The following is a 19,329-nucleotide window of genomic DNA, read 5'->3' as shown; positions in this document are numbered from 1 at the left end:
GTTTAAATCACAGAAAAATGCATGAGAGAGTGGGAAAAAGGTCTCACTCTCCACGTTAAAAATTAAAAAGTCTTCGAGTCCAGCAAAACTGCTGGGGGTCTCTAAGGTAGAGAGGAATTAGCACATGACGATGCTCACCTACAGATCTCAAGGCTTTCGTCAAGGGGAAGAATCTGGAAAGTAAATCTTTATTTACACAGAATCCCTGGGTTAGTGAAACATTTCTACCGAGAGCTTTTCACCTGTTCCTGGGGTGTTCTTACACCGTTCTTGGGCAATGCTGAGGTACCCCCAAAGCTTGTGTGAGGGTTCATTCAGGGTCTCAGTCTAGGGTCCTGAACAGAGATGTTCTCTCAACAAACTAAATCAGGCTGAAGATCCTCTTGGGATAATTCTCTGTCTGGACCCTTGCGGTCTTGCACAGAGGATCCCTCTAGATTTAATGAAGGGGTCTGCTTAAACTCCCCCCCAGAGATTCACAGAGGCGTAGGCAGGGTAGGGCCTGAGGGGCAAGGCCCACCCAAAATCTGTAAATGCCCACTCCGCACCACTGTGTGGGCATTTACAGATATTTTTGTCAGTGCAGTGGGCCCAACTACATTAGCATTAGGCCCCATTTCCTAGACAATCCTGGCTACGCCTCTGGAGCTTCATTGCAGCTTTTCAAAGGAACAGTAAAAAACATAGTCCCAGTGATGAAGTGTTCTCTACTCCTCCTCACGGCTTGTGGCCCTCCTCTCATAACCGCCTCAGTAACTCTTTATCCTTGCATGTGCGTGTGGTTCATGTGATGCTGGAAATGCATCGGAGGGACAGGGCCTCCGTAACCTTGTCCTTTACTGCCTTTTTATCGTGTGTTCTGTCATATTTTCCGCGCAGGAGTTCATGTCGGACTCCTGGCGGTGCAGCTCTCTCTCTCTTTTGGTTTGGTGAACAGACCCGTGGGATACCCTTATGGCACCCGTGGGTGGGGGTACAACCCTGTGCCCCTAGTGTTTGTTTTTGGGCACCTGTGGGTGGCCCACAGAGCAGGGTATAGGCTGGTGGCAGCTCCATGCTGACTTTGACAGGTGCGTTGAGTATCCTCCATTTTGGGGACCCCCAGGCCCTGCCATTGGAATCATTGATTCCGGATGGAAAACAAGATGGCCCCTGTGGCCTCTTGCTTTCTATTACCTATTACCTTGTTTTCCCAAAGTCCTGGGAAGCCCTGACTCTGTCCCTTCCCCCTGACTGGCTGTTGGGTGGAAGTTCCATATATGGTGTTGTTGTGAAGTCCAGTCCAGACTGACTGGAGCCTTCCCAGTGACTGTATGTTGTGGGTACCTCCTGTGGGTGGGACCTGGGTGAATGGAGTGTGTGACCAATATGCACTTCTTGTTGTGGCTGTCTGGTTTCTGGTATATGAGACAAAGACTGAGACAGCCCTGCCCGAAACTGGCCTCAATGCAGTGTGTTGTGTTGAATGACTGAGTACTTGTTCCAATCCACATTCCTTGTTGTGAGTGTCTGAGAGGGAGGAGGATGGCCTGAATGCCCTGTGTGCCTAATTGGCTGACTGACTGCATTAATGCCCTTCTTTGATTGGCTGCTGAGAGTGACCCAGCTGTGTGGATGAGAGACAAGATAGTATATCTGGGGACTTCTCTCACCACTAGAAATTGTTCAGAAGCGTTCAGAAGCTGTGTCTACACTTTAAGAGTAACTGGAACTCCTGATCCTCGACGCCAAGCTGGAAGACGAAGACTTGCTGTTGCATTTGCTTCGACCTGATCTGAAAGCTGCCGTATTCGTCAAGGACTGATCCGAGAGAGGACCTGGTAAGGCGCCCTCTTCCCGTGCTCCGAGGGACCATCGAGCACCGTTAAACTTCGCCGAAGCTCCCTGGAAGTCAGCAAATCACCCAGACTTCGCCGCTGTCGAAAGTCCATTGCCGTCGACCAGGGTTCGCAGGTTTGTGTAACCGCTGGAGGCCCGTCGAAGTTGTGTTGCCCAGCCATGGGGACCACTTGACGCCGTGCCGCTGACGACCAGAGCCGCCCGCTCCTTTGCCTAAGAACATTTGACTCTAAGGACTCCGTTGTCTGCATTGTCGACCGCTTTGTCTCACCGGAGAAAGTCAAGGACGACCAACGCGCCGAGGAGAATCCGCTGGTGGGTTTCCCGCCACCTGAAGGCCACAAAGACTTCGATGACTCGACGCCCTCGATTGGGCCACAGCTCTTCTGAAACTCATTGCGGTCCTGAACAGTCTATCGCTGAGGTGCCACGCACACCAAATCCTCGCAGGATGTCGCTGACGAGCGCCGCCTGGATCGACATCGGGGTCTCATCACCCTTGAACTTCTCATCGCCGCTGTCAACGACAAGTTCACCATCTTCGACGCCTCTCGACGAACCGTGGCTCCTGCTTTAAAGGGAGTCACTCAAGAAGGATCCTTCGACACGTCTTCGAAGAACTCTACTCCACCAGGTACATTGGGGGGGTAAAACCTTAATAGGAGGGAATAAGGCTTTTGAACAATATATGGACTGGGCTTGTGCTATCTATCTTTATTTTACAGGTTGCCCAGGTGGGGGGGGATCTCCACACAGAACTGTGTCTATCGGTATAGGCTAGCATTCTGCCTATTGTTTCAACCATTTTACGTTCCTTCCTATCTCTATTGCTGGTTTCCTCGTTATTGATCTGTGTGACATTTTAACCGTACAAGTGATGCACTTTAATGAGATTTGATAACATTGGTGGTACCACTTTAGAATTGTATGTATTTATCATTGTTGATTTCCGAGTACAAAGTGCGTTATTGTGATCGTGTACATACCTTTGAATATTAATTATATAAAGACTGTGTTTTCAGTAATACAGTGTGTGGACATTCCTTTGTGGGGGTTTGGGGACTACACTGTACTTAAGAACCAGCCTGCCTCACCTCCTGAGAAGCTAAGCCTTGATTGCTCGTCCATTGCTACCTCTTGAGAATCTTGGCTGGGGTCCTCTGTGCCTCTCCTCTACCATATAGAGAGCAGAAGTACAGGCACCCCCCACCAGTTTCTTCACACTGGTGGCAGCGGTGGGATGCTTATGGTTTTAAGAATCAGTGTTGGTTGTGTACAAAATAACTGTGTTACAAGCAATGGAGTCTATTGCAAATGGTAAATTGACTAGGATGAGCTTAGAGGCTCTACAGAGTGTTTGTGAAGCCAGGGAGATGGACTCTGTGGATAAGTCTAGGGCTGAGCTGATAGCTGCCCTGGTGGACCGATGGTGAAACTCTTGATGAGGGGGGGAATGCAACCAATGTGGACTCTGACCCTGGGGGTTCTACTGAATCTGTTTCTGGGAGTGCCACCATTCCTGCTGCCTCTGTTCCGAACCCCAGCAATTCCTTGGAGCTTGAGTTATTAAGGATGGAATTGGCCTTTGAATATCGCAAGTTGGAAATAGATGCTGAGCTTAAGAAGGAGGAGTTGGCTCAACAAGTGGAGCTAAAAAATAAGGACCTTGAACACAAGAATCAGGACACTGAATGTCAGAGAATCCAGCTAGAGAAAGCTAGAGTGGAGACTTCAGCGAAACCCAGTGAGAGTGTCCGGTCCCCAGCAACTAAGTTTATGAAAGATTTGGTTGGTGTTTTTGGGGAGGGTTCTGATATCCTCCAATGGATTGAAGCATTTGAAATGGCTTGTGCAATTCATGATGTTGACAAAAGAGATTGGGCTAAGTGTTTGCTAAGCAGAGTGCCTCAGACTGGGTATGACTGTATTCTGAAACTGAGCGTGGAAGACAGGGGTCAGTATGAGTGTATGAAGTCTGCTTTAATTGCCAAGTTTGGCAAGACACCTACCCACTACCTTTAAAAGGTTCAGGGATTTTAAGAAAAGAGAGAATGCGTCTTGGGTTGACTGGGCGAGTGCTGCGCACATGAACATGATGGGGTGAATTGATGGTTACAAGGTGAAAACTTTTGTTGAATTGTCCCACCTGTTGTTTTTTGAGCATTTTTCTGAAGCCTGTTCACCGGAGCTGCGTCAGTATGTTGCTGACCAGAACATTTTGGATCCCTTTAAGCTGGCTAGGCTGGCTGACAAGTGGGTCTCCCACCGGGTGTCCCCTAAGGACTCCAGTGGGAAGGACAAGGACAAAGAAAAGGGGGCCTCTCAGAAAGCTGACGAGTCCCAAAAGCAGTCACAGTCGGGTACACCTAAACCCTCCTCTCCTAAAACCCAAAAATCTAGTGGGCATAAGTCATCTGTGGGTGGGAATAAGAGTAGTGGTCCACCTGCTGCAAAGCAGGCTCCCAGTGTTTCCAGTACCGTACCCCGCACTTGTTGGGATTGTGGGGCTCTGGATCACAAGAGGGGTGACTCCAAGTGTAAAGGTAAGGCACTTGGAGTACAAGCTGTCAGCCTGACCTACCCTCACCCCATGTCTGAGGTGGAGGCCACTGTCCTCCCCTCCTCTACAGGGATCACATTTGGTGCTCCTGTAGAGATTTCCTTAGTGTCCCTTGGTGCCTGGGACCAGTACGCGGAAGTACTGGCCTATCCCACAGAACACCCGTAGATTTTTGAGAAGTATCCTCCTGAAGGGCCAGCCTTCTACTGGTTTGAGAGACACTGGGGAAAGCATGACAGTGGTGGACAGGACCCTGCTCAAGCCAGGGGACTATGTAGGTGCTCCTCTGAGAACCACCAGGTTAGCTGGTGGGCCTCCCAAATTATCGCTTGTAGCCTTAGTCACACTCGTAATTGGAGACAAGACAGCAAAGCTTCCTGTCCTGGTTCAGGACAATGTCCCTGCTAACATTCTGTTAGGTAATGATCTAGTAGAGTTAGGATTGATCTCGGATGGTCTTCCCATGACTGCTGCTGCGGTCACTAGGTCACAGGTGACCCCGGGTCTGGCTGTGAGTCAGGTACCCGAGCCAAAGGCGCGGCCTAAGGCAAGACAAAGGAAGATCAAGAAGGCCACCTCTGTGGAGGGAGCTCCTTCTCTTCCTGCTGTTCCTACAGCACCCATTGGGATCCATTCTCTGGACGGGCTGGGTCCAGTGGTAAACCCCGTCTCAACTCCTGTAGGAGAACAGCCAGAAGATTCTCCTGTGGGAGAGGTCCTCAACCCGGAGGATCATCCCGACCTTCAATGCTTGTTAGCTGAAGGGGGACCCTCCCGGGCAGACTTCTGTAAGGGACAGAGAGAGTGCCACTCTCTCGAGGGTCTGAGGAAACGGGCCCTGTGGCAGGCACAAGGAGAAGTGCCTAGGACATTCCGGATTTATTGGGAGGGTGAGCTCCTTGTTAGTGAGCCCACTAAGCCTGAACCTGGTGCCCTCGAAAGGTTGGTGGTACCCCAGGTTTACAAGCCCTTCCTACTGCAGTTGGCGCATGAGGTTCCCGTGGCTGGTCATCTTGGTACCAAGAAGACTAAGCAGAGGCTCTCTGCCCATTTCTACTGGCCTCGGATGGGAGTAGAAGTGGAGTCCCACTGCAGGACTTGCCAACTTGTCAGTTGTCTGGCAAGACTGGAGGCAGTGTCATTGCCCCACAGCAGCCATTGTCAGTGGTTGGCACACCATTTGAGAGGGTGGGCATCGACATTGTTGGTCCCCTGGTCCCTCCCACTTCAGGTGGACATCGGTTCATCCTGATTTTGGTAGATCATGCCACCAGGTACCCTGAGGATATACCCCTTCGGACTGTAACTGCCAAGGCGGTTGCCAGGGCTCTCCTGGGCATTTTCACCCGTGTTGGATTCCCCAAGGAGGTTGTCTCTGACAGAGGATCCAACTTCATGTCTAGTAACATGAAGACCATGTGGAAAGAGTGCGGAGTAACCTTTACGTTCTCCACCTCTTACCATCCCCAGACCAATGGTCTGGTTGAGAGATTTAATAAAACTCTCAAGGGCATGATAGGTGCTTTGGAAGAGCCCCTACGGAGAAAATGGGATCTCCTCCTGCCATGCCTGCTGTTTGCTTACAGAGGGGTACCTCGAGGGTGTTGGTTTCAGCCCCTTTGAGTTACTCTTTGGACATCCCGTGAGGGGGCCCCTTGCCTTGACCAGAGAAGGTTTGGAAGCCACCCCTCTAGGTCCCGCCATGCAAGTGGGGGACTATGTGTTAGGCCTCAGACGTAGGATCACACAGATGATGGGTCAGGCAACAGCGAATCTCAAGGCCAGCCAGGAATTGAACAAATACTGGCATGACCTTAAAGCGTCGCAAGTGGATTGGACTCCGCGACAGGAGGTCCTCGTGATGGAGCCTACCAAGCCTCGGGCATTGGCAGATAAATGGACTGGACCCTTCAGGATAATCTCCAAGATGGGCGAGGTCAATTATCTGGTTGACATGGGAATACCAGGGGTAGCCCCTCAGGTATTCCATGTTAATTGGCTCAAGCCTTTCCACGGGCGAGCAGAAGTCTCATGTCTCTTGCTAGCTTCAGAGCAAGAAGAGGATGAGAGTGAGCCCCTTCATGATTTGCTGTGTAGCAACCCTCAGGATGGCTCAGTGGAGGGAGTGCATCACTCTCCAGATTTGACAACAGAGCAGCAGAGGGCCTGCAGGACTTTGCTCCAGCATTATGCCTCTCTGTTTTCGCTGACGCCAGGCCTTACACCGCTGTGTAAGCACGAGATTGACACTGATGACAGCGTGCCTGTCAAAAGCAGGAGCTACTGTATGTCAGACACTGTTAAGAACCACATCCAGGCTGAGGTCACCAAGATGTTGGATCTTGGGGTTATTGAGCCCTCAACCAGTCCCTGGTCCAGTCCTGTGGTCCTTGTCCCCAAGGCAAATTCCCAGGCAGGTACTAAGGATTGGAGGTTCTGTGTGGACTACCGAGGAGTCAATGCCGTCACCAAAACTAACGCACACCCATTGCCTAGGGCTGATGAGCTTGTGGACACCATAGGTGCTGCCAAATTTGTGAGCACCTTTGACCTCACCTCAGGCTATTGGCTAATATCTCTGACGGACCATGCCAAGGAAAAGACGGCGGTCTCAACACCAGAGGGACTCTACTAGTTTAGGGTCATGCCTTTTGGGTTGAAGAATGCCCCTGCCACCTTCCAGAGATTGGTCAATCATGCTCTCACTGGGCTGGAAGCCTTTTGTGTGGCTTATTTAGACGTCATTGCCATCTACAGTTCCACTTGGGAAGAGCATTTGACACATCTGGGTAAGGTGTTGCAGGCCTTGAAAAGGGCTAACCTCACTATCAAGGCCACCAAGTGCCAGATAGCTCAGGGAAAAGTCATGTATCTTGGTCATGAGGTAGGAGGGGGTCAAATCCAACCTCTCCCCAGTAAGGTACAGGATGTACAGGACTGGGAGACTCCCACTACTCAAACCCAGGTGAGAGCCTTTTTGGGCCTCACTGGGTATTATCGCAATTTCATGGCGGACTATGGAACCATAGCTGCATCACTGACAGCTCTGACTTCCCCCAAACAACCTAGGAAGTTTAATTGGACGAAGACTGTCAGAGGGCCTTTGATGGCTTGAAAGAAAGTCTGTGTAGGGTACCTGTGTTGTGTGCGCCTGACTACAGCCGACCCTTTATCGTCCAGACGGATGCCTGCGACACCGGAATTGGAGCTGTCTTGTCCCAGTTAGATGACAAAGGGAGGGAACATTCTATTATCTTCATCAGTAGACAACTTAAGGGTAGAGAACTGAGGTGGGCTACTGTTGAGGAGGAGTGTTTCAGTATAGTTTGGAGCCTTAGGCGTTTTAGGCCCTACCTTACGGGGTCTACCTTCAAGGTCCAAACAGATCATAAGCCCCTGAAGTGGCTTATGCAGATGAAGGGTGAAAATCCGAAACTGCTCAGGTGGTCCATTAGCCTGCAAGGGCTAGACTTCACCCTAGAGCACAGACCAAGGAAGAGTTACGATAATGCAGATGGCCTTTCCAGAAGGTATGTTGACCGTCTGGATGAGGGTGTCTATCCCGTGGGAGATTAGGCACCCTCCACCTCAGTCTGGGGAGGGCAACTGGGATGCTGGAAATGCATCGGAGGGACAGGGCCTTCGTATCCTTGTCTTTTACTGCCTTTTTATCGTGTGTTCTGTCATATTTTCCGCGCAGGAGTTCATGTGGGACTCTTGCCGGTGCAGCTCTCTCTCTTTTGGTTTGGTGAACAGACCCGTGGGATACCCTTACGGCACCCGTGAATGGGAGTACAACCCTGTGGCCCTAGTGTATGTTTTTGGGCACCTGTGGGTGGCCCACAGAGCAGGGTATAGGCTGGTGACAGCTCCATGCTGACTTTGACAGGTGCGCTGAGTATCCTCCATTTTGGGGACCCCCAGACCCTGCCATTGGAATCAGTTGATTCCGGATGGAAAACAAGATGGCCCCTGCGGCCTCTTGCTTTCTATTACCTTGTTTTCCCAAAGTCCTGGGAAGCCCTGACTCCGTCCCTTCCCCCTGACTGGCTGTTGGGTGGAAGTTCCATATATGGTGTTGTTGTGAAGTCCAGTCCAAACTGACTGGAGCCTTCCCAGTGACTGTATGTTGTGGGTACCTCCTGTGTGTGGGACCTGGGTGAATGGAGTGTGTGACCAATATGCACTTATTGTTGTGGCTGTCTGGTTTCTGGTATGAGAGACAAAGACTGAGACAGCCCTGCCCGCAACTGGCCTGAATGCAGTGTGTAGTGTTGAATGGCTGAGTATTTGTCCCAATCCACATTCCTTGTGAGTGTCTGAGAGGGAGGAGGATGGCCTGAATGCCCTGTGTGCCTAATTGGCTGACTGACTGCATGAATGCCTTTCTGTCTGATTGGCTGCTGAGAGGACCCAGCAGTGTGGATGAGGACAAGATAGTATATCTGGGGACCTCTCACCACTGGAAATTGTTCAGAAGCATTCAGAAGCAGTGTCTACACTTTAAGAATAACTGAAACTGCTGATCCTTGACGCCCAGCTGGAAGACGAAGACTTGCTGTTGCATTTGCTTCGACCTGATCTGAAAGCTGCCGAATTCGTCAAGGACTGATCCGAGAGAGGACCTGGTAAGGCGCCCTCTTCCCGTGCTCTGAGGGACCATCGAGCACCGCTAACCTTCGCCGAAGCTCCCTGGAAGTCAGACCCTCGAAAGGCTGCCGACCCGAGACGGGACCGCTGAGGAGAACGAAGAAAAGCACGCGGACTTCGCTGCTGTCGAAAGTCCATTGCTGTTGACAAGGGTTCGCAGGTTTGTGTAACCGCTGGAGGCTCGTCGAAGTTGTTGCCCAGCCGTGGGGACCACTTGACGCCGTGCCGCCGACGACCGGAGCCGCCCGCTCCTTTGCCTAACATTTGAATCCAAGGACTCCCTTGTCCGCATCGTCGACCGCTTTGTCCCGCCGGAGAAAGTCAAGGACGACCAACGTGCCGAGGAGAATCCGCCGGTGAGTTTCCCGCCACCTGAAGGCCACAAAGACTTTGACGACTCAACGCCCTCGATTGGGCCACAGCTCTTCTGAAACTCTTTGCGGTCCTGAACAATCTATCGCCGAGGTGCTCCGCACACCTCATCCTCGCAGGACGTCACTGACGAGCACCGCCTAGATCGACATCGGGGTCTCGGCACCCTTGAACTTCTCATCGCCGCCGTTGACGACAAGTTCACCATCTTCAACGCCTCTCGACGATCCGTGGCTCCTGCTTTAAAAGGAGTCACTCAAGAAAGATCCTTCGACGCGTTTTCGAAGAACTCTACTCCACCAGGTACATTGGGGGTGGTAAAACCTTAATAGGAGGGAATAAGGCTATTGAACAATATATGGACTGGGCTTGTGCTATCTATCTTTATTTTACAGGTTGCCTAGGTGGGGGGGATCTCCACACAGAACTGTGTCTATCGGTATAGGCCAGCATTCTGCCTATTGTTTCAACCATCTTACGTTCCTTCCTATCTATATTGCTGGTTTCCTCGTTATTGATCTGTGTGACATTTTAACCATACAAGTGATGCACTTTAATGAGATTTGATAACATTGGTGGTACCACTTTAGAATTGTATATATTTATCATTCTTGATTTCCGAGTACAAAGTGCGTTATTGTGATCGTGTACATACCTTTGAATATTAATTATATAAAGACTGTGTTTTCAGTAATACAGTGTGTGGACATTCCTTTGTGGGGGTTCGGGGACTACACTGTACTTAAGAACCAGCCTGCATCGCCTCTTGAGAAGCCAGGCCTTGATTGCTCGTCCATTGCTACCGCTTGAGAATCTTGGCTTGGGTCCTCTGTGCCTCTCCTCTACCATATAGAGAGCGTAAGTACAGGCACCCCCCCACCATTATCTTCACAGTTCACACCATGGGTGATTGCAGTAATTTTGATTGACCAACTGACCCCAAATGGAGATCGTTAGAATTGGCCTTCCAAATAGATTAGACCCCTGCAGGTTTAAGTGATTCCTGCGCTCACAGCAAACCTTTGACTTTCCTGGGATGGGGTAGTAAAGATCTTGCAAGTATAGGCTGCTACAGCGCGATCCAGAGTTTGAGTTAAGTATTGGGATTCCATTGTATATCCCATATACCTACACATTTATCTGAAGTCAGTGCTTGACAGATGTGGTTTCCAAAAGCCGTGCATTCAAGGATCACAATTTGCACTTGCCACTAGCCATTGGCTAGAGATAATTGACACTTGCGAGGAAGAGAAGATGTGCCTGTGTAAACTTGAGTTGGCTAGTGACTTTATATGGCTGGCTAGTAGGCTGAAACGTGACATTTTGACCCCTGCTGAATGTATTTGTCATAAATTGAAAGAAACCATGAACATGAAACAACTTCAACCTGGCCCATTTCACGCCAGTTTGCACCATCAGTAGAGTTAACATTTTTACTTTGCACGCATCCAAATGTTTGTTGTTTGTACTCAAAATCTACCCATACTTAAGTTTTCTGTGTCACTGTGCTGATTACTTGTAATACTCTGGAATTAAAAGAAAGCATGAAATGTAGATTTCAAATAAATATGTTTTGTATACTCAACAGGAAGTATTGGATATTGCTCGCCTGCTTCTGTTAGAACTTGGGACGCACAATGACTGTGAAATAGAGGAGCGGAAATCTAAACTGGAGCAACTCAAAACTGTACTGGAAATGTAAGTGGAGCAGAATCGGAAATGTATATTGGAAATACTGAATATCCATCTTTCTCAATGTTAAAATGAAACTCGGCCTCCCTGTTTACTTTATCCATCCCAAAGGAAGGGTACTTAATCCAAGGCCCAAATCATAACCCTCTTGTGAGGAGTCAGAAATGCGAGGCAGACAAGTAGAGTTTTTCCACAAGTAGCCACTTTTATTGAATAATAAAGGTGGGCTAAACGCCTCACTGGCCCTGACCTACCAAGGATTTCCCTACCTGTCCATCTAAGACCAAAGGAAAATACTCAAAAATGTATGTGTCCCTCGCACTCATACAACAACTCATACATACAGGTATTAGACCACCAAAATAACAATTAGATTCAAACATAAACTTTGCCCGAATCCTTGTAACAAGGGTCAGATCACCTTCTGCAGGATTAATGCAGGATTTTCAAAACAAAAGTTCAAGTCAAGAAAGTTTCTTTCAATAGCCAAGTTCTGCTTCAAATATAATACAAAGTTTTTTTCTCTCAGTATGTCTTTCACTTGGTAACTGAACAGTCGTATTGTTTAACAGAATTTGTCACACCTCAAAATACTTGTCAAACTTCCACAGTTCCTGATTGGTAACAAAAAGACTTTGTCTTTGCACTTTCGGTCAAGCTTTGATATGTTTTCTATTCTTCGGAAAACACAACTACTTCCACATCTCTTCTTCATAAGCAAAGTTCTGCCGGGATGGTTTTACCAAAGTTCATCACAGCACAGTAAATGGTCTTGCCACTTTCTTGCCACCACATAATTTTATCAAATTGCAGTATTTCAATTATGTTCTTCCTGGTACACCAACCTGCCAGCACTAACCACTAATAGTGCCTTTCCTGGTGTACTCACCTGCCAGGATAAAACTCCTACCGCTTTGTGACAGGCTTTGTGGTGAGGCTACTTCAAACATTCCACACTTCAATCCTTAATTTGGAAAGGTAAACTTAACAACTGTTTCATTAAAAAGTCACAACACAATATTTCTCACACTGTTTATATTGCCCCAAGCAATGCAGATTATATTTCTCTTCCCCTTGATACGTCACAAGGAGGGATTCGGTTCTGCCATCTTTTTTTTTTTCCTTAATTACTTCCTTCTTAGTTTTGACATTACTGGCTTTCCTTAATTGCCTTTCTTTGGGCCTCATTACACGGATGGCGGTGAACCATGGCGCTATTAGCGCCATGGTTCATACCGGTAAAATACCGGCACAGCCTTGGTGGAAAGGGGAATTACCGCCCTATTCCAAGGTTGGCAGGGCGGTAATTCCCCCTTCCACCATTGCCCTTCCCCATTCCCATTTTTGCCCCATAGGGCTCTATGGGAATGGGGAAGGCGCTAATTACGGTACTGCAAATTGCGGTACCGTAATTAGCTCCCTGGTCCCTTTGCAGGTTGGTTTTTAACGCCTGCAAAAAGCAGGCGTTAAATACCCCAACCCGCAAAGGGACCTCGTAGTAAGGCGTTAAGGATTTACCGGTACCGGTAAAATATTGGTACCGGTAAACCCTTACCGCCATCCGTGTAATGAGGCCCTTTGTCTTTGACAATATTGACTACAATTTTCTTCTACAAGTGCTCTTCCCTTTAAAGCACCCTGACTTCGAAAACATTAATTATAATTTTCTTTTACAATTGTTGTTCCCTTTAAAGCACTTTCACCTTGTTTAAATATTCTTCTCTTTTGGCTTTGGCAAAGGAGGCTTCAATATTCTTTTACACTCTATCTTAACCCATTTTGGCTTTGACAATGGTGGCAACAATGTTTCTCAGTTTGATCTCTCAATATACGAGTTTCACTCCTTTTGGCAATGCTGGATACAATGTTCATCAACTTGATCTTTCGTAGCATACGAGTTGCGCTTTATTGGATTACCTTCAATAGTTTGGTATTCTAAATCTTTATCAGTAGTGAACGGTCTGTCTTGGAGTGTCCGGGGGTTTCCGGATACAGGCCAACCTACCGGTCTTCCGAGGTGCCTCCAATGGACCCGCTGCTCCTTCTTCCTTCGTCAGACTCAAAAAGGCGACTGATGGCTCCGATATCGTTACCCTTGCTCACTCCTCCTGAAGTTTGAGCCTTTGATGCTCTGCTCACACTCCAGTCAACAGCATACACTGGATCTGGAGAGCATCCCTGGGGACAGCAAGTCTTCGTACTGCTCCTGCTGTGCGTCCTCTGCACCTGACGAGTCTTCCGACCTCTGATGCTTCCACGACAGAGCACTCCCATTTCTATTACAGCGGCAGCTCCGTCTTCCTCCACCTGCCTCAGATGCTCATACTGCTTCTTCCACTGCCTCTCCTTAATGGCCCACACCTGAGGGGGTTATAAATGTTTTTAAAGTCCTGCTCAGGTGTGAGTCAGTATAACCACTAGACCGCACACCACAAGTCTTGGATTCTGAGTCCCTCTTCTTTGTCCCAGTACCTTGGGCCTTATGGGACTTGAAGTCCTTAATGTTCTCATTCATTTCAACATTATTTAATCCCCTCTGATTTAATGTTTCATAACATGTATTTTCAGGAGAGGTTTTTAAAGGAGTTAATGGTTGACTCTTGGTTTTATGATTCAGACCTAAGGCGAGAAGTGGTGGTATTGGTTTCCTGATCTTTACATACAGAATTCCCATGTTTACCATAAGGGTTCTCCGAGCTGACAATTCGGGTAATCTTGGGAAGGGAAGCCTGTTAGGGAGATTTCTCATTGCTGTGCTAATTCCCTTCAACCTTAGAGACCCCAAGCTCTTTTGCTGGACTTTAGAACGTTTTCATTTTATCCCTGGAGTGAGTGAGACCTTTTTCTCACGCTCATGTGTTTCAATCTGATTTGGATTATGTGTTTCCTTTGTTTTTGGAGTATGATAAACTCCATATGCGTCTGCTTTTTGTGTTGTGATACACAGCACCTTCAGTGCAGTGTCACAGAGAAATCCTTTAGATTTCTCATGAGGTTTAAATACCTTTTCTTGTGTGAACTACTGTTCCCAAGAATAGTAAAGTGAAATTGACTTCACTTACCTTTTCTCTTTGTAGGTCCAGCACCCACCATCTTATGTGGAGTGCTGGGGGGGTTACCTAGTAGCCCCTCATCCTACAATTTCAGGTAACATGTATTGATACCCTCACTACTTTAAATGGCTGGTGGCAGTGGGTTCCTACCATTGTGCCTTTCTACAGCAGGCTGAACCCTCTGTTGCATTATAGCACCCATGGGTGACCATTTTGTCAAACAATCGCCAGTCTTCTTTTTTTGCCATTTTCTGTTTGTGAGGACTTTCTTGTGTTTTACTCTGTGCGTTGTGCAAGGTTTGAGCCCTTTGTTCATTTTGCCTTTTGCGGGCTTCCGCCCTGAAGCCAGGAAGGACAGGATGTGAGGGAGGCTCCCAAAACTACCCAGTCATTTGTCTCTAGGAATGCCTGAATGCAATCAGTCCTGATTGGCTGGCTGGATGTCCTATCAGGACCACTACCCTGCTGTGTGATTGACGGCCTAGGCTGAGCATGAATGGGAGAAACCTGCTTAAAAGACAAGGGTTTTGGGACCAGTCACAGTCAACCACTGGGAGAAACACCAGATGAAGAAACCATGAACGAAGCTTGCTGCAGCCTCCTGGACCTTTGAATTGCCTGGTGAAGCCCTGCTGCTGCCCTAAAACTTCTTTTTCAATTCGACCGAGAAGCTCCGGAAGGGACGACTTCTTCCTTTGGGTTAGTGGAACCAGCTAACCCCAAAACGAACTCCACTGGACCATCTTCCCTGACTGGCTGTACTTCTTCGCTGCTACAAAGAACTGAGTGCCAAGGGTCGAGAAATCCGTAGTCGAGTGCAATGTCTGCAATCCGGCCAGAAGCTCCAGGAGTCTCCTAAGGACCAGTGGTTGAAGTGTACGAAAAGAAGTAGTGGAACTATGTTCCCTACTGGCCTGCATTGATCCCAACAGACCCCATTGCCACAAACCCCAAAACACATGCTCCTGCTGTTTAGGGGAATGCTCAGTGCAGTGCACTGAATGTGAGAGTTTCAACTTCTTCCTACACTTTTATTTTAAAACAAAACCATTCCAAAACGGTTTCTTTTTAAAATATAAGTATAGGAACTGTCAAACGTAATCAAAAGAAGTAGAGGAGCACCGCTCCCGCCTACTTCGACCACTGGTAAGGACCCTCCAGAAGCAGGACGACCAGAGCTTGAGTCCCCTCACCAGTGTGGACCCAAGGACGGAAGGAAGCCCAACTGGTATCCGAGATCAGCACTATTTACTAAGCGCTGAAACTGCAAAGTGCTGATGAACCGAAAAGAGGCCATAGCTGCCGACAACCTCCTAAGTACCACTGTAGGAGCCCTCCAGACGTCCTCCGTCTTGTCCCCAGGACCGAGGCTCAGGAACCAGGGTCTGCATCGCTGCAACAGTACAGAATCCAGCTGGACCACTCTTCAAACCAGAGGTACTGTTTAGACTTGGGGTACTTACCTCAGTGTCTTTGAGCTGTGCTTTTCTCAGTTGAGACTTGCAGTGGCTTACGCTTAGTTGATTCCGACTCTGCTTTTCACATGCTTAACAGCTTGTGACCATACAAGTGATTTTTCTACAAACTCTAACTTTGTGCAAGACTTTTTATCTAAGAAGTGCCTCAGCTCCGTAAACTATGCTCCAGTCCTGGCTACCTACAGACTCTTCCAGCCCATTGACTTTGATATTGTTTGCCCCTCATGTGGTAACTTGTTTTAGACTGTTATTGCTGGGAAAGGCTTGTCTAGATTTTTTTGGAAAATTTAGTTGTCCTCACAATTACTGAGAACCTGTTTAACCTTTTCCTTCCTTAAACCTTTCCTTTCTGCAACCTCAGAATCTGCAAAGTATAACTAGTGATATATAAATGCCATAACTGTCCTTGTGAATGAAGTCATCACAGGGTGTAAGAAGGATATCCACTAACTTGTTTGATTCTGAAAAGTATTTTAAATTACATTTACAGTGTTACATATCTTGCCCTTTTTTTAAAGAATGCTTATTTAAAAATAATAAATAACTATAACTGAAACCTTGAGTGTAAGTGTTACTTGGTTACTTGTATTTACATATTTCAATTGTGCAGCTCTACAGCTCACACTTAATAGGCCTGGCTGCTCACTCACACTACCAACTTGTGTAGTAAAGACCTATACCAAAATTGCATTGGCTTCCTATCGGGCATAGGGTCTCCTTTAACATTCTTACTTACCTTTAAATGCCTGAACGCCTCTGCACCCAGCTATCTTGCAGAACGTATTCAACGATACATCCCTGGACTATCACTCAGGTCAACTGAACAGGTTATGCTTTGTCAGCCTCGCTTTCGCCTGGCCAAATTTGGTAAGACAAATTTTAATGTCATTGCTCCAGTCCTGTGGAACTCTCTACCCCTTCATCTCAAGACCTACGCCTCCCTGGCTGACTTTAAAAAGAATCTGAAGACCTACCTCTTCACTGCTCCTTAATTTTCGCTCAACTTTTCTCAATCCAGGTTCTTTGATTGTATCTGATTGCTTCTTGTTTTTCTTTTATGTGCGCTGTGAGGTCTGCGGGCGATTTGGCGCTCTATCAATAATTCAAATAAATAAAATAGATAAATAAGGTGGGTTACCTAATACCAAGCAGATACGCGTTGTGTAGTCTTAACTGTGTTACTACATCACTTCTTACCTAACAAAGCCTTACTATGACAACAAGCCATTAGGTATTCTAATATCAGAGACCTCTATCTCAGAGGAGGATAAATACTCTGTCTCTCCTAACTTATTCATCCTATTATGTTGGTGACCCTCTCCTCCCAGGTGATCCTCCCGGCTAACACCATTTCCATCATCGGGATCGGGTAGCGGCTGCCTTTCACTGGCCACCTTGGAGGATATTTTAGGCAGTTTTTCTGCGAGGATTAATCACAGTATGGAAGGTCAGGATCCCAACTCAGTTATACTAAACTCTCTCTATGAGTAGCAGCGTGTCAGAGCAGTTCATGAGGTTGAAGTCTGGCGCCTAAGTACACTTAATTCCAACCGGAAACTAACCCAGTAGACTATACTGCGCAGGTATATTGAAAAATACACACTTTATTACAGAATTACAAAAAAGTGAATGGAACTTCATGTAAGTAGATATGAAACAGCACACAGTAAAACACAGTGCAATAGACCAGAGTGCCGGGCAGTGATTTATTACATTAAATTCTGCAATAAATCACTAGTAAAGGCTAAAAATGCACTCATTGGTGTAAAACTCAATGGACCCATGAAAAAGCACAATGTAATAATGATCAGTGGCAATGGAACTATTAGCGGTCTTCCCGTCTGTGCAAGAGGAACTGGGCCCTGGAAAACCCTGCCCCAAGAATGAAAGCACAGCCATAGGACAAAGCTCACTGTCTTTATTGGCAACAGTTAAGGAGAATTTTCATTCTTTGCAAAAATCCTCCCACAGCTGTTTTGCTGGACGTAGGACTTTTTAAGTTTAACTCCTGAGTAAGTGGGACTTTTTTTTTCCTCTCTCATGTGTTTTTACCTGATTTGGTTTTTGTGTTTTCACTGTTTTTGGAGTTTGACGAACTCCATAGGCATCTGCTTTCTGTATGGGGGCACACAGCACCTTCAGTGCAGTGTCACAGAGAAATACTTTGGATTTCTCCTAAGGTTTAAATACCTTTTCTTGTGTGAACTACAGTTCCCAAGAATAGTAAAGTGAAGTGAAATTGACTTTACTTACCTTTTCTCTCTCTAGGTCCAGCACACACCATCTTATGTGAAGTGCTGGGGGGCTACTTAGTAGCCCCTTACCCTACTTCCCCATGTGACATTTTTTGTTACCCTCACTTCTTTAAATGGCTGGTGGCAGTGGTTTAATTTTCCTACAATTGTGCTTTTCTACCGCAGGCTGAACCCTCAGCTGCAGTACAGCACCCATGGGTGACCGACCATTTTGTGAAAATGGCCCCTTTCTTTTTTCCCCACCATTTTCTGAGGTCTTTCTTGACTTTTACTCTGTGCGTTGACAGGTTTGAGCCCTTTGTTTGTCTTGCCTTTGGCGAGCTTCAGCCCTGAAGACCGCCCCTGGCTCCAGTGTGTCTGGAAGGACAGGATGTGAGGATGGCACCCGAAACTCCCATGTCCTTTGTATCCAAGGAATGCCTGCACAAAACCAGTCCTGATTGGCCGGCTGGCTGTCCTAAAAGGACAGCCACCCTGCTGTGTGATTGACAGCCTAGGCTGTGCATGAATGGGAAATCTTACTCAAAAGTCAAGGTTCTTGGGACTACAGACAGTCGATCACTGGAGGACACATCCAAAGAAGAAACCATGAAGAGAAGCCTGCTACAACCTCCTGGACCTCGGAGTACTGATGAAGCCCTGATGCTGTGCTGACCTCCTTTTTCACATCGACAGAGAAGCTCAGACGTAACAACTTCCCCCCTTGAGTTAGTGGGACCAACTAACCTCAAGATGAACTCCACTTGGCGCCATCCCTGACTTGATGTGCCTCTCCATTGCTGCAGAAGCCCAATGCCAGGGGTTGAGTGTCCATAATCGAGTGCAACGTCTCCCGCGGAACAAATTCGGCCAAAACCTCCAGGAGCCTCCTAAGCACACTCCTGGAGCAGGAAATCCTGATTGAGTCCCCTCACCAGAGTGCAGGAACGAGGGAGCATGAAAAGTCCAACCGGTGTCCAGCGTTCTGCAGCAGTGCTGTTTACCAAACACTGAAACCGCGAAGTGCCGCTGAAATGAAGAAAACCTGTAGCTGCCGACGGCCTTCCTGAGTACTGCCACAGGAGCCCTCCAGACGTCCTCCCTTTTGTCCCCACAACAGAGGCTCAGGAACCAGGGTCTGCTTGGCTGTAGCAAGATGAAATACAGCTGGACCCCTTTCTTCTAACCAAAGGTACTTTTTCGGCCTTGAGGGTACATACCTTCTTGCTGTCTCACTTGAGACTTGCACCTACTTACTTTCTGAGTTGATTTCAACTCCCTTTGTACCGGCTTAACAGCTTGTGTCACTACAAGTGATTTTCTTTCTTAACCCTCTAACTTTGTGCAAGACCTTTATCCAAGAAGTGCATCAGAACTATAGACTGTGTCCAAATTACTTTGGCTGTCCTGGCTCCCTGAAGGCAAGCTTCGAAATCCATTAACTTTGGTAT

General features: G+C 47.6%; 1 protein-coding gene across 14 annotated transcripts in view; it reads left to right on the top strand.

Annotated features, from left to right (window-relative positions):
* PPIP5K1 (diphosphoinositol pentakisphosphate kinase 1) overlaps positions 1–19,329 on the top strand; it is a 1,113,174-nt gene that overhangs the window by 428,521 nt on the left and 665,324 nt on the right. For all 14 annotated transcript variants that reach the window (XM_069625171.1, XM_069625166.1, XM_069625170.1 and 11 more), the window contains exon 13: positions 11,010–11,119. In XM_069625171.1, the coding sequence (XP_069481272.1) occupies positions 11,010–11,119 (110 nt within the window). The remainder of the gene's footprint in view (positions 1–11,009; positions 11,120–19,329) is intronic.

The sequence above is a fragment of the Ambystoma mexicanum genome, chromosome 11, assembly GCF_040938575.1.
Source record: "Ambystoma mexicanum isolate Mex_15411 chromosome 11, UKY_AmexF1_1, whole genome shotgun sequence".
Taxonomy (NCBI): domain Eukaryota; kingdom Metazoa; phylum Chordata; class Amphibia; order Caudata; family Ambystomatidae; genus Ambystoma; species Ambystoma mexicanum.
This window is presented reverse-complemented; position numbering and strand designations above follow the sequence as displayed.